This window comes from Entelurus aequoreus, linkage group LG09 (assembly GCF_033978785.1).
Source record: "Entelurus aequoreus isolate RoL-2023_Sb linkage group LG09, RoL_Eaeq_v1.1, whole genome shotgun sequence".
NCBI lineage: Eukaryota > Metazoa > Chordata > Actinopteri > Syngnathiformes > Syngnathidae > Entelurus > Entelurus aequoreus.
Genome location: NC_084739.1, coordinates 70,854,866 through 70,869,495, shown reverse-complemented (window position 1 = coordinate 70,869,495; position 14,630 = coordinate 70,854,866). Strand labels below are relative to the sequence as shown.

Here is a 14,630-nt window from a genome sequence, read left to right as displayed (position 1 = left end):
CTAATACACCGATCCCACCTACAACTGTCTTCTTTGCAGCCTTCATTGTTCATTAAAAAAATTGCAAAAGATGTCCAGAATACTGTGGAATTATGAAATGAAAACAGAGCTTTTTGTATAGGATTCTACGGGGTACCATAACTTCCGTTACTCGGACTTCGTCACGCGCATACGTCATCATACCGCGATGTTTCAGCCGGATATTTCCCGGGAATTTTAAAATGTCACTTTATGAGTTAACCCGGCCGTATTGGCATGTGTTGCAATGTTAAGATTTCATCATTGATATATAAACTATCAGACTGCGTGGTCGCTAGTAGTGGCTTTCAGTAGGCCTTTAACATTTTAGCATTTACCATTCTAAATTAGCACTAGATTTTAGACACCCGTTCAGCTAAATTAGCATCCAAAAGATGCAAAAGTCCTGTTCCAAAAGGTTCAAGGCACTGATAAATGGCAACATATACAATCATTGGAACTTTAACTTAACTTAACTTAACTTAACTTAACTTAACTTAACTTAACTTAACTTAACTTAACTTAACTTAACTTAACTTAACTTAACTTACGGTAACTTAACAAAAGCCAAAAGTAGTGAAGTTGTCACGTTGTGTAAATGGTAAATAAAAAGAGAATACAACAAATCCTTTTCAACTTATATTCAATTGAATAGACTGCAAAGACAAGATATTTAACGTTCGAACTGGTAAACTTTGTTATTTTTTGCAAATATTAGCTCATTTGGAATTTGATGCCTGCGACATGTTTAAAAAAAGCTGGCACAAGTGGCAAAAAAGAGTGAGAAAGTTGAGGAATGCTCGTCAAAGACTTATTTGGAGCATCCCACAGGTGAACAGGCTAATTGGGAACAGGTGGGTGCCATGATTGGGTATAAAAGCAGCGTCCATGAAATGCTCAGTCGTTCACAAACAAGGACGGGGGCGAGGGTCACCACTTTGTCAACAAATGCCTGAGCAAATTGTTTTAAGAACAACATTTCTCAACCAGCTATTGCAAGGAATTTAGGGATTTCACCATCTACGCTCCGTAATATCATCAAAAGGTTCAGAGAATCTGGAGAAATCACTGCACGTAAGCCATGATGTTACGCACCTTGGATCCCTCAGGCGGTACTGCATCAAAAAGCCACATCAGCGTGTAAAAGATATCACCACATGGGCTCAGGAACACTTCAGCAAACCACTGTCAGTAACTACAGTTGGTCGCTGCAAAGACAAGATATTTCATGTTCACACTGAGAAACTACTTTTTTTTTTGTGCAAATAATCATGAACTTAGAATTTAATGTCAGCAACACATTGCAAAAAAAGGCATTTTTACCACTGTGTTACATGGCCTTTCCTTTTAACAACACTCAGTAAAGGTTTGGGAACTGAGGAGACACATTTTTGAAGTGGAATTCTTTCCCATTCTTGCTTGATATTTTAGCCTCCAAATTGCACCACACATTTTCAATGTCTGGACTACAGGCAGGCCAGTCTAGTACCTGCACTCGTTTACTATGAAGCCACACTGTTGTAACACATGGCTTGGCATTGTCTTGCTGAAATAAGCAGGGGCGTCCATGATAATGTTGCTTGGAAGGCAACGTATGTTGCTGTATGTACCTTTCAGCATTAATGGTGCCTTCACAGATGTGTAAGTTACCCATGTCTTGGCCACTAATACACCCCCATACCATCACACATGCTGCCTTTTACACTCTGACCCTAGAACAATCCGGATGGTTCTTTTCCTCTTTGGTCCGGAGGACACAACGTCCACAGTTTTCAAAAATAATTTCAAATGTGGACTCGTCAGACCACAGAACACTTTTCCACTTTGCATCAGTCCATCTTAGATGAGCTCGGGCCCAGAGAAGCCGGCCGCATTTCTGGGTGTTGTTGATAAATGGCTTTGACTTTGCATAGTAGAGTTTTAACTTGCACTTACAGATGTAGCGACCAACTGTAGTTACTGACAGTGGTTTTCTGAAATGTTCCTGAGCCCATGTGGTGATATCCTTTACACACTGATGTCGCTTTTTGATGCAGGGATCCAAGGTCCGTAATATCATGGCTTACGTGCAGTGATTTCTCCAGATTCTCTGAACCTTTTGATGATATTACGGAGCGTAGATGGTGAAATCCCTAAATTCCTTGCAATAGCTGCTTGAGAAATGTTGTCCTTAAACAATTTGCTCAGGCATTTGTTGACAAAGTGGTGACCCTCGCCCCGTCCTTGTTTGTGAATGACTGAGCATTTCATGGAAGCTGCTTTTATACACAATCATGGCACCCACCTGTTCCCAATTAGCCTGTTCACCTGTGGGATGTTCCAAATAAGTGTTTGATGAGCATTCCTCAACTTTCTCAGTCTTTTTTGCCACTTGTGCCAGCCTTTTTGAAACATGTTGCAGGCATCACATTCCAAATGAGCTAATATTTGCCAAAAATAACAACGTTTACCAGTTGGAACGTTAAATATCTTGTCTTTGCAGTCTATTCAATTGAATATAAGTTGAAAATGATTTGTTGTATTCTCTTTTTATTTACCATTTACACAACGTGACCACTTCACTGCTTTTGGGGGTTTGTATTTAAAGATGTAAATATACTCACATAAACTGACAATTCGGTACAATAAATGTAAACATTGTTTGGGTTGTGATGTGGAAATAATGCCTTTCACACCTGACTTAGCTAAATTAGCATCCAGAAGGTGCTAACGTCCCAATTAGTCGTTGTTCCAACTGGCAAAGGGAATGAAAAATACATCCATCCATCCATTTTCTACCGCTTGTCCCTTTCGGGGTCGCAGGGGGTGCTGGAGCCTATCTCAGCTACATTACATAGTTAAATACATTAAAATATACACACACAGATCTTTAGGCCCAAGAAATAATTTTAAATACATTTTTACATTACTTAAAATAAAACTGTTTTTTTTTAAATACAATTCTACCCAAACATTTAATAAATTTAAATAGAAATAATACAACGAGGGAAGAATCCAACTCTTCTCTTTATATATATATATATATATATATATATATATATATATATATATATATATATATATATATATATATATATATATATATATATATATATATATATATATATATATATATATATATATATATATATATTTATATTAGGGATGTCCGATAATGGCTTTTTGCCGATATCCGATATTCCGATATTGTCCAAGTCTTTAATTACCGATACCGATATCAACCGATACCGATATCAACCGATAGATGCAGTCGTGGAATTAACACATTATTATGCCTAATTTGGACAACCAAGTATGGTGAAGATAAGATCCTTTTTAAAAAATAATAATAAAATAAAATAAGATAATTAAATTAAAAACATTTTCTTGAATAAAAAAGAAAGTAAAAAAATATAAAAACAGTTACATAGAAACTAGTAATTAATGAAAATTAGTCAAATGAAGTGTTAAAGGTTAGTACTATTAGTGGAGCAGCAGCACGCACAATCATGTGTGCTTACGGACTGTATCCCTTGCAGACTGTATTGATATATATTGATATTTCATGTAGGAAGCAGAATATTAATAACAGAAAGAAACAACACTTTTGTGTGAATGAGTGTAAATGGGGGAGGGAGGTTTTTTGGGTTGGTGCACTAATTGTAAGTGTATCTTGTGTTTTTTATGTGGATTTAAAAAAAAAAAAAAAAAAAAAAAACGATACCGATAGCAAAAAAAACGATACCGATAATTTCCGATATTACATTTTAACGCATATGTATATATATATACATATATTTTAATCGATTAAGAATCATTACAAATAGGAATCGCGAATCATTCAAAAATTTATTTTTTGAGACCTCTAATTAATAATTACTGTATGTTTAAATTGTTTTAGGACAGCGATTCTCGAACTGAATTTAATTCATTTTTGGAATGGAACAATTTTGTTTTTCTGTAAAACACAGTGTTACCGTTCAAACTGTGTGTAATGTTACAATTACTTGCTGTATAAAAAAAAAAAGGATTAAATGATTGATTTTTTTTTAGCCTTCACATCACCTTTCAATCCTCCTATTTCTAACAATTTAAAACCCTCATTCTTCCATCTAAGGCAGGGGTCCCCAAACTACGGCCCGCGGGCCGGATCCGGCCCCCCAGCATCCAAAATCAGGCCCACGGGAAGTCCCAAGTTAAAAAAAAAAGTGTTTTAATTTTTATTTATGTTTTTATTTATTTATTTATTTTATCTTTCCTTTCCAATCCATTTTATACCGCTTGTTACTCTCGGTGTCTCCTAGCCGCTCAGGCAAATCATATTGTCTAAAAATGAATTTTCCCATCGATAACGTGACAATGTTAAATGTTGATGAACATCAATGTTAATTGATGTTAAATGACAAAACGGATTAACTCGCTGGATTATAAAGACAATGTATATATATATATATATATATATATATATATATATATATATATATATATATATATATATATATATATATATATATATATATATATATATATATTATATATATACATATATATATACATATATATATATATACATATATATATATATATATACATATATATATATATATATATACATATATATATATATATATATATATATATATATATATATATATATATATATATATATATATATATATATATATATATATATATATATATATATATATATATATATATATATATATATATACACATTGTCTTTATATTCCAGTGAGTTAATCCGTTTTGTCATTTACATTTATATATATATATATACAGCCCGGCCCCCGGCCAATTTTTTTTTAACCCAACGCGGCCCCCGAGTCAAAAAGTTTGAGGATCCCTTGATCTAAGGGAAACCATTTCACTGTTTCTACTGTAATCTGCAGGAATAATAAGAACCTCATTCAATACATTTTCTATTTCAGTCCGACACGCTTTGTGCATTTTTAGTGACAAAAAAGCTAATTAGACACACATATATGGAAGAGTCATTTTAAAAATAGTCCCACTGCAAATATGTATATATATATATATACAAATGTGTTTTCTTTTGTATTATTTTTTTAATGAATAAAGTAACGTATATGACAACCCTTTTCCAAAACACAATATAGAATGTGAGATATAAGAGGATAATGCATACATTTATCATTGGTTTTCAAAAACGGTGCAAATCATTTCACCATTTGTATGACTTGGTGGGGTCCCTGGGACCCCATCAAGAACATTCCTAGCGCCAACACTGATGGAGTATTGGTGCGTGCAAAACCGTGGCCTGCGGGCCGCTTCTAATACTAATCAAATATCATCCCGGGGGCCATAGATCATTCATTCCCGGGCCGGATCTGTGTATAAGAGGATAATGCATACATTCATCATTTGTTTTCATAACGCTTACAAAAAAGTGGGACCCCAAAGATTTACTGTGGGACCCCATTTTTTATGACTTGATGGGGTCCCTGGGACCCCATTGTGAACATTCCTAGCGCCAACACTGATGTAGTATTGGTGCGTGCAAAACAGCAGCAGTGTTCTAATACTAATCAAATATCATACAATACAAACAATAAAATGGTTTCCCTGAGATGGAAGAATGAGGGTTTTTGATTGTTAGAAATAGGAGGATTGAAAGGTGATGTGAAGGCTAAAAAAACAAAAAAAAAGTATAAAATGATTGATAATACACATGGTGTATTTTATACATATAGGGAAGCGTCATTTAAAAATAGTCCCACAGCAAATATATATATATATATATATATATATATAAAAATTTGTTTTCTTTTATATTATTTTTTTTAATGAATGAAGTAACGTTTATGACAACTTTTTTCCAAAACACAATATAGAATGTGAGATATAAGTGGGTCTCAAGTCTCGTCTTAAGACCCACTTTTATTCTTTGGCTTTTAACACTACGTGAGTTGTGTGGTCCTCTGTCCTCTGTGTTTTTTTTTTAATACATTTTGATTTCTATTTACTGTTTTCATTGGTTTTTCCCTTTAAAATTGTTTTTATTCATATTTATTTTTATATTGTTTTTATATTGGTCCTATATTTATTTATTTTTTGTTTTTATTCAGTCATTGGTGGAGCTAAGGATAATATTTGATTTATTGTTTTTAATATTGTTTTCAATACTGTTTTTAATATTGTTGTGCAGCACTTTGGAAACATTTTTGTTGTTTAAATGCGCTAAATAAATAAAGTGGATTGGATTGGATAAGAGGATAATGCATACATTTATCATTTGTTTTTAAAAAAAGTGGGACCCCAAAGATTTACTTTGGGACCCCTTCCATCCATCCATCTTCTTCCGCTTATCCGAGTTGGGATCACGGGGGCAGCAGCCTAAGCAGGGAAGCCCAGACTTCCCTCTCCCCAGCCACTTGGTCCAGCTCCTCCCGGGGGATCCCGAGGCGTTCCCAGCCCAGCCGGGAGACATAGTCTTCCCAACGTGTCCTGGGTCTTCCCCGTGGCCTCCTACCGGTCAGACGTGCGTGAAACACCTCCCTAGGGAGGCGTTCGGGTGGCATCCTGACCGGATGCCCGAACCACCTCATCTGGCTCCTCTCCATGTGGAGGAGCAGCGGCTTTACTTTGAGCTCCTCCCGGATGACAGAGCTGTGGGACCCCATTTTTATGAATTTATGGGGTCCCTGGGACCCCATTTTCAACATTCCTAGCACCAACACTGATGAAGTATTGGTGCGTGCAAAACTGTGGCCTGCGGGCAGGCCTGGCCCTAACCAATCTGGCGCCCTAGGCAAGATTTTAGGTGGCGCCCCCCCCCCACATCGGCAGTGAAGTGTATATACTCACAAGAAACCGAATAGCTTTGTCTTTTACCTTTTTTTTTTACTTAAAGAAAGCAAATTAACACATTATATCTTTAACCGCATCACAGCAGTGCTCAAATTAAAAAAACAGCATTCCCTCTCATGTGATATTGCTTAATTAACATTAATGATGTGCACATTAACAACTAGGCTTACAACTATACCTTATATATAAAGGGGTGGAAAAGTGACTATTACCTGCAGGGCAAACATTAGCTAACCAGAAGGCAATAACAATGTAAACAAAAAACACCAGCTTAAAAGATCTAATACAAATGTCCCTGAGGAATGTAAGGTGGGAGTACTGTAATTACCTAACGTTACATTATTATTTTCCATAACAATTTAGCCCCCTCCACAATATTAACCCGACGTTAAAACAGAACTAGCTATTTATTGATTAGCAATTGCCGAATCATGTAACATTAGCTTAATGCTAAAAAGCCATGTTGCTATCACATTCTGTAACAGACACATAATTTCATGTAGGCTAACGTTACCTACCTGCTACCTCTGTCTTTTTCTCGTTTCTCCTCCTCTTTTCTCCTTTTTCTTCCCTGGGCACCTGACAGTTTTGGCCGTTTTGACATCTTGTGTTGATTTTTTGATGTGGTGACGTCCAAAAAGAGTCATGATACGGGAAGGGAGGGGGCTTTACTTTGCATTTTAATTAACGTGGGATTATTTTTTGTATTTAGAAATAATAGTACCTACTTTTTTTTTTAATTCTTTTTTTTCTCTCCAACATTTGTGGCACTGGCGTGGCGCCCCCTGATGGACGGCGCCCTTAGCATTTGCCTATACGGCCTATGCCACAGGCCGGCCCTGCCTGCGGGTTGCTTCTAATACTAATCAAATATCATCCCGGGGGTCATTGACCATTAATTCCCGGGCCGGGTGTGGCCCGCGGGCCTCGACTTTGAGACCAACCAGACATTCCTTCTCTCTCTCTCTCTCTCTCCTAAGGTGAGTTTGAAGTTTGCGGGGCCGCGCTGCATGCAGGCTGTGATTGGACCAGGAGGAGCTTACCTTCATGCAAATGAGCCGACGCGACTCGGGCGTCTGCGAGGAGGAGGCAGTCCCAGGAACAACACTCACCTTCTCCCAGCTGGACAAAAAAACATCTCCCAACTCCCAACTTCAGAGTAAAAGCCTGCAATCAAGCGGACAAAGACGCCGTGATAGATGTGGTTTGATGTGTGGTTTCTCCATCCTTAATACCGCGACAATCCGAGGCGGCTGCGAGGGCTTCCACTGTTATGAGGCGACGATGAGCAGCGCACAAGTCAGCGGCAGCAAGTGCGCGTCGGGGCCCGTCAGCAGCTTCACCATCCAGTCCATCCTGGGCACGCCCGTCCAGGCGACGCGCACCGGGAGCAAGGAGCTCTCCAAGGGGCATGCGGTGCAGGCGGTGCAGGCGGCGGCGGCGGCGACGACGACCACCGGTGCCCCGCCACGGAGGAGGACGCTGTCGGTGTCCTCGGAGGAAGACTGCAGCGGCGGGGAGGACTCGGCGGACTGCTTCTCCTGCTCGGAACCACCGGGTCACCGGGAACACAACTTCTCATGTTTAGGTGATTATTCCAGCCGTCCATTTTATACCGCTTGTCCCGTTATTAAGCATGTTTAAAAAAAAAATTTTTTTTTTTGGTGATGACAATTATTAGAATAAAGCTCAATTTTGACATACATTATTATTATTATGAACTAAATACCAACCTAAGCTTCTTTTATAGGCAAATATTAGGAGCTATTTTGCACTTATTTTTAATAAACGGAAAAAAAAGGAATTTGACTCTCTTGTTCAATACACTAAATAGTAACTAATAAGTGCAACGCTAATAAATAACCGTGCCTAGCAAAGAGATGATGACGTGAACATGAGTTAGGTTATAATTAGACTGATTGCCTGGAGGGGGATGAAAGTCTTTTTTTATGACGGCTTGTTTTGGTCGGTTTCGTTTTTTTTTTATATAACCATAAAATCATAATTGACAATAAAAAGCAAATGACAAAATGACAATCTTACTCTCTTTCACGTCAGAAGTTGCAACTTCAAACTAAAGCATGAAAAAGTCAAGAAAATCGGACCTTGTTTTAATATCAACTGCAAGCTTTTAAGGTATTCAACCTTTTTTGTTAAGTCTCTCATTTCTCAGGTGTCACGTCGTGTGCAGGGCAAAATGACACACGCACACGCACACACGCACACGCACACGCACACACTCACACACACACCTGTATTTGTTACCTTCTTGAGACCTGATAAAAATGCCTCCCTCTTAAGGACCAGCCTTTCTAGATATATAAAGATGTGTATTTACAACATTAATAATATATACATACTATGCAAATATAACAAAAGGTAAGCCTTTTGTTAATTTTTTGTAATTGTTTTTTTAATCTTCATTATTTACTTCAAGTCAATACAGTATGTCTCTATATACGTATTTATTTATTTAAAAAAAAAAAATAATTTGGCCAAAGGGGGCGCATTTCAATTTCTTACACACACTTGTTATTTCATATGTTGGCCAGAGGGGGAGCCCTTTTAAAAGCGAAATGCAGTCAATTTGAAAAATTTGATATATATCAATATTTGTATCTACAACATTAATAATATATACAAACTATGCAAATATACAAAAGGTAAGCTTTTAGTTAATATTTTTGTTTGTTTGTAATTAATTGTTTTTTAATCTTCATTATTTACTTGAAGTTATTACAGTATGTCTCCATATACATCCATTTTCTACCGCTTGTCCCTTTCGGCATATTTATTAATTAATTTTTTTCATACATTCTGGCCAAAGGGGGCGCATTTCCATTTCTTACACACACTTGTTATTACAGGCTATAATTAGAGTGATTGCCTGGGGGGGGGGGGGGGGGGGGGGGGGGGGGGGGGGTAAGAAAGTGTTTTTTTTAATGACGGCTTGTTTTGGTCGGTTTTGGTTTTTATTAGTGATTTGCGTTTTATTGTGGAGGTCCTCGTGACGACCCGAGCAGCGTGCGTGGTGGCAAGTAATGATGCCGCGCGCTTATATTTGTAATCTAATTGAGGCGGCTAATTGATGGGACGTGTTCGGCAGAGTGCTCGTCAATTGGCCGTTAAATGGCGCTTGGATGAATACGTGGTGGGGCTGCTGGTTGATTTAAAAAGTCACGGTCGATTTAGTGCAAGAGTGCACACTTCACTGAGAGGGACAAAAAGTGAGGTAATTGGATTTTTTTTTTTTCCCCGCGTAAATTAAATGTTTTTTTTTTTGTTTTTTTTCCCGTGTAAATTTTTTTCCCCGCGTAAATTGGGGGATTTGTTTTTTTTCCCCCGCGTAAATTGGATGTTGTTTTTCCCCGCGTAAATTAGATTTTTTTTTAATTTCCCGCTAAAAAAAAAAAATTTCCCGCGTAAATTATGTTTTTTTTTTTTTTTCCTCCGCGTAATGGTAACGAGGTGTGTCTCCGGGCAGGTGCGACCAAGGGGCTCCTGTCCGCCGCCGAGGGTCTGGCCAGGAGGCAGGACTACAAGGAGGCGCATGAGGACCGAGGCTGCGCGTCCCCCGAGGAGCGGCGGGCGGACGACAAGCATCTGCAGGGCGGCTCGGCCAAGAAGAAGACGCGCACCGTCTTCTCCCGCAGCCAGGTGTACCAGCTGGAGTCCACCTTCGACATGAAGCGCTACCTGAGCAGCTCGGAGCGCGCCTGCCTGGCCTCCAGCCTGCAGCTGACCGAGACGCAGGTCAAGACCTGGTTTCAGAACCGCAGGAACAAGTGGAAGCGGCAGCTGTCCGCCGAGCTGGAGGCGGCCAACATGGCGCACGCCTCGGCGCAGACACTCGTGGGCATGCCGCTGGTTTTCAGGGACAGCTCCTTGCTGCGCGTCCCGGTCCCTCGCTCCATCGCCTTCCCGACGCCCCTCTACTACCCCGGGAGCAACCTGCCGGCCCTGCCTTTGTACAACCTGTACAACAAGGTGGAGTACTGACGTGACGGACTCTTCTTAAATATGACGCTTCCCGATATGTATTAAATACACCATGTGTATTATCAATAATTTTATACTTATTTTTTTTTTTTTTTAGCCTTCACATCACCTTTCAATCCTCCTATTTTTAACAATTAAAAACCCCTCATTCTTCCATCGAAGGGAAACCATTTCATTGTTTGTTCTGTAATCTGCAGGAATAATAAGAACCTCATTCAATACATTTTCTATTTCAGTCCGACACGCTTTGTGCATTTTGAGTGACAAAAAAAGCTAATTTGACACGTAAAAAGATATAGCTTTAATAACATTTGCATAGCGTTATATGTTGAACCATGGGATTTTATTTTTCTTGTCAATATTTTATCTGGGGACATTTATTAGTGTACTGTACCAGGTTTATTATTAAACAAAACATGCAGCAATAACGTTGTAATGAGACACAAACATTATTGTCATTGATCAGCGTTGCTTCCCATTTGTTTGAATTATTATTTAACCCTTTCAGGGGTGTCAAAGTCAAGGCCCACGGGCCAGATTCGGCCCGCAAATGAGTGATCTATGGCCCCCGGGATGATATTTGATTAGTATTAGAACACAGCTGTTTTGCACGCACCAATACTCCATCCATGTTGGCACTAGGAATTTTCTAAATGGGGTCCCACAGTCAATTTTTGGGGTCCCACTTTTTTGTAAGCGTTTTGAAAACAAATGATAAATGTATGCATTATCCTCTTATACAGGCCTGGGCAATTATTTTGACTCGGGGGGCCACATTTAGAGAAAAAAATGTGTCTGGGGGCCGGTATGTATATATATATATCTATACGTTTTTTTATATATACAAATATAAATATACGCACGCACACACAAAAACAATGTGTAGAGCTCCACGAATGGACATTGGAGTGTTACTTTCAAAGGCAATCTCCTTCCGCGTCTGTCCCTGACACCCGTATTTCAGGCCACTCTGTGGAAACGCTCCCCGCCCACACTGCTTGGTGCCTCGTCTGAGCTGCTGTGACCTACATTACCATAGTAACTAAGTAGATTACCTTAGTAACTAATTAGATGACCATAGTAACTACACTGTAAAAAAAAAAAATCCTATTTTTATGGTTAATTTACTCTAAATTTCTACTGTAATTTTTCTATTTTTTTAAAAATAGTTTATAAAACTGTAGAATTGAAGACATTATCTGTAAATAAACAATCCGCCTGTTATTTTAAGTAATATGCCAGTAATGACAAACTATGTATATTTCTATTTTTTTTTTTACAGAAAAATACCAAATTAATTATACATAGCATTTTCTGTTTTCTTAAATTACTTTCAAATTCATGTAAAATCACGATATTTTTCCGCAAAACATTTCATGAAAATTTCTGTAAATATGTTTTTGGTCATTATTTGCTTTACAATGTTTTACTTTAATTTTATGGTTTTCGTTTGGCAGCCGTAGCTGCCAGTAGAAGACCGTTTTTTTTAACGTAATTTTTTTTTACAGTGTAGTATATCATTCGAGAGCGCAGATTCCAAGCATGGAAATACTTAGTATAGTTCAAGACTTACGGTCATTATAAAACATGAGTGCACATCATAATGGCAGCTACACTTTACATCTTAAACATCTAAAAACATTATTTGGGAATGTCCGGCGGGCCAGATTGAAAAGCTTAACGGGCCGCATGTGGCCCCCGGCCCTTAATTTGCCCAGGTCTGCTCTTATATCTCACATTCTATATTGTGTTTTGGATAAAGGTTGTCATTAACCACCAAAAATGATTCCCGGGCGTGGCCACCGCTGCTGCCCACTGCTCCCCTCGCCTCCCAGGGGGTGATCAAGGGGATGGGTCAAATGCAGAGGGTTTTTGTAAGCGTTTTGAAAACAAACAATAAATGTATGCATTATCCTCGTGAATGAATGATCTACGGACCCCCAGAACAAGAAAGTGAACTTAAGTTCTTAACAAGACAATTCTGTCGTCGCATGGACGCCACCTCTCAATCAATCAATCAATCAATCAATCAATCAATGTTTATTTATATAGCCCTAAATCACAAGTGTCTCAAAGGGCTGCACAAGCCACAAGAAAAACTCCCAACCCCAGTGGGACGTCGATGTGAATGACTATGAGAAACCTTGGAGAGGACCACATACGTGGGTGACCCCCCCGCACCCTCCTCTAGGGGAGACCGGATGCAATGGACGTCCAGTGGGTCTGACATAACATTGTGAAAGTCCAGTCCATAGTGGATCTAACATAATAGTGTGAGAGTACAGTCCATAGTGGATCTAACATAATAGTGAGAGTCCAGTCCATAGTGGATCTAACATAATAGTGTGAGAGTCCAGTCCATAGTGGATCTAACATAATAGTGTGAGTCCAGTCCATAGTGGATCTAACATAATAGTGTGAGAGTCCAGTCCATAGTGGATCTAACATAATAGTGTGAGAGTCCAGTCCATAGTGGATCTAACATAATAGTGTGAGAGTCCAGTCCATAGTGGATCTAACATAATAGTGTGAGAGTCCAGTCCATAGTGGATCTAACATAATAGTGAGAGTCCAGTCCATAGTAGATCTAACATAATAGTGTGAGAGTCCAGTCCATAGTGGATCTAACATAATAGTGAGAGTCCAGTCCATAGTGGATCTAACATAATAGTGTGAGAGTCCAGTCCATAGTGGATCTAACATAATAGTGAGAGTCCAGTCCATAGTGGATCTAATATAATAGTGTGAGAGTCCAGTCCGTAGTGGATCTAACATAATAGTGTAAGAGTCCAGTCCATAGTGGATCTAACATAATAGTGAGAGAGTCCAGTCCATAGTGGATCTAACATAATAGTGTGAGAGTCCAGTCCATAGTGGATCTAACATAATAGTGTGAGAGTCCAGTCCATAGTGGATCTAACATAATAGTGAGAGTCCAGTCCATAGTGGATCTAACATAATAGTGAGAGTCCAGTCCATAGTGGATCTAACATAATAGTGTGAGAGTCCAGTCCATAGTGGATCTAACATAATAGTGTGAGAGTCCAGTCCATAGTGGATCTAACATAATAGAGAGAGTCCAGTCCATAGTGGATCTAATATAATAGTGTGAGAGTCCAGTCCGTAGTGGATCTAACATAATAGTGTGAGAGTCCAGTCCATAGTGGATCTAATATAATAGTGTGAGAGTCCAGCCCGTAGTGGATCTAACATAATAGTGTGAGAGTCCAGTCCATAGTGGATCTAATATAATAGTGAGAGAGTCCAGTCCATAGTGGATCTAACATAATAGTGAGAGTCCAGTCCATAGTGGATCTAACATAATAGTGAGAGTCCAGTCCATAGTGGATCTAACATAATAGTGAGAGTCCAGTCCATAGTGGATCTAACATAATAGTGAGAGTCCAGTCCATAGTGGATCTAACATAATAGTGAGAGTCCAGTCCATAGTGGATCTAACATAATAGTGAGAGTCCAGTCCATAGTGGATCTAACATAATAGTGTGAGAGTCCAGTCCATAGTGGATCCAACATAATAGTGAGAGTCCAGTCCATAGTGGATCTAACATAATAGTGAGAGTCCAGTCCATAGTCGATCTAACATAATAGTGTGAGAGTCCAGTCCATAGTCGATCTAACATAATAGTGAGAGTCCAGTCCATAGTGGATCTAACATAATAGTGAGAGTCCAGTCCATAGTGGATCTAACATAATAGTGTGAGAGTCCAGTCCATAGTGGATCTAACATGATAGTGAGAGTCCAGTCCATAGTGGATCTAACATAA

At 38.7% G+C, this 14,630-nt stretch overlaps 1 protein-coding gene across 1 annotated transcript; it reads left to right on the top strand.

Moving 5' to 3' along the window:
- The first annotated feature begins 7,936 nt into the window (after positions 1 to 7,936).
- On the top strand, positions 7,937 to 11,100 carry LOC133656943 (homeobox protein HMX2-like). The gene is made up of 2 exons (XM_062057827.1): positions 7,937 to 8,434; positions 10,331 to 11,100. Exons 1-2 carry the CDS (start codon positions 8,056 to 8,058, stop codon positions 10,843 to 10,845), a joined length of 894 nt encoding a protein of 297 aa, XP_061913811.1. The 5' UTR covers positions 7,937 to 8,055; the 3' UTR covers positions 10,846 to 11,100.
- Positions 11,101 to 14,630: the final 3,530 nt, after the last annotated feature.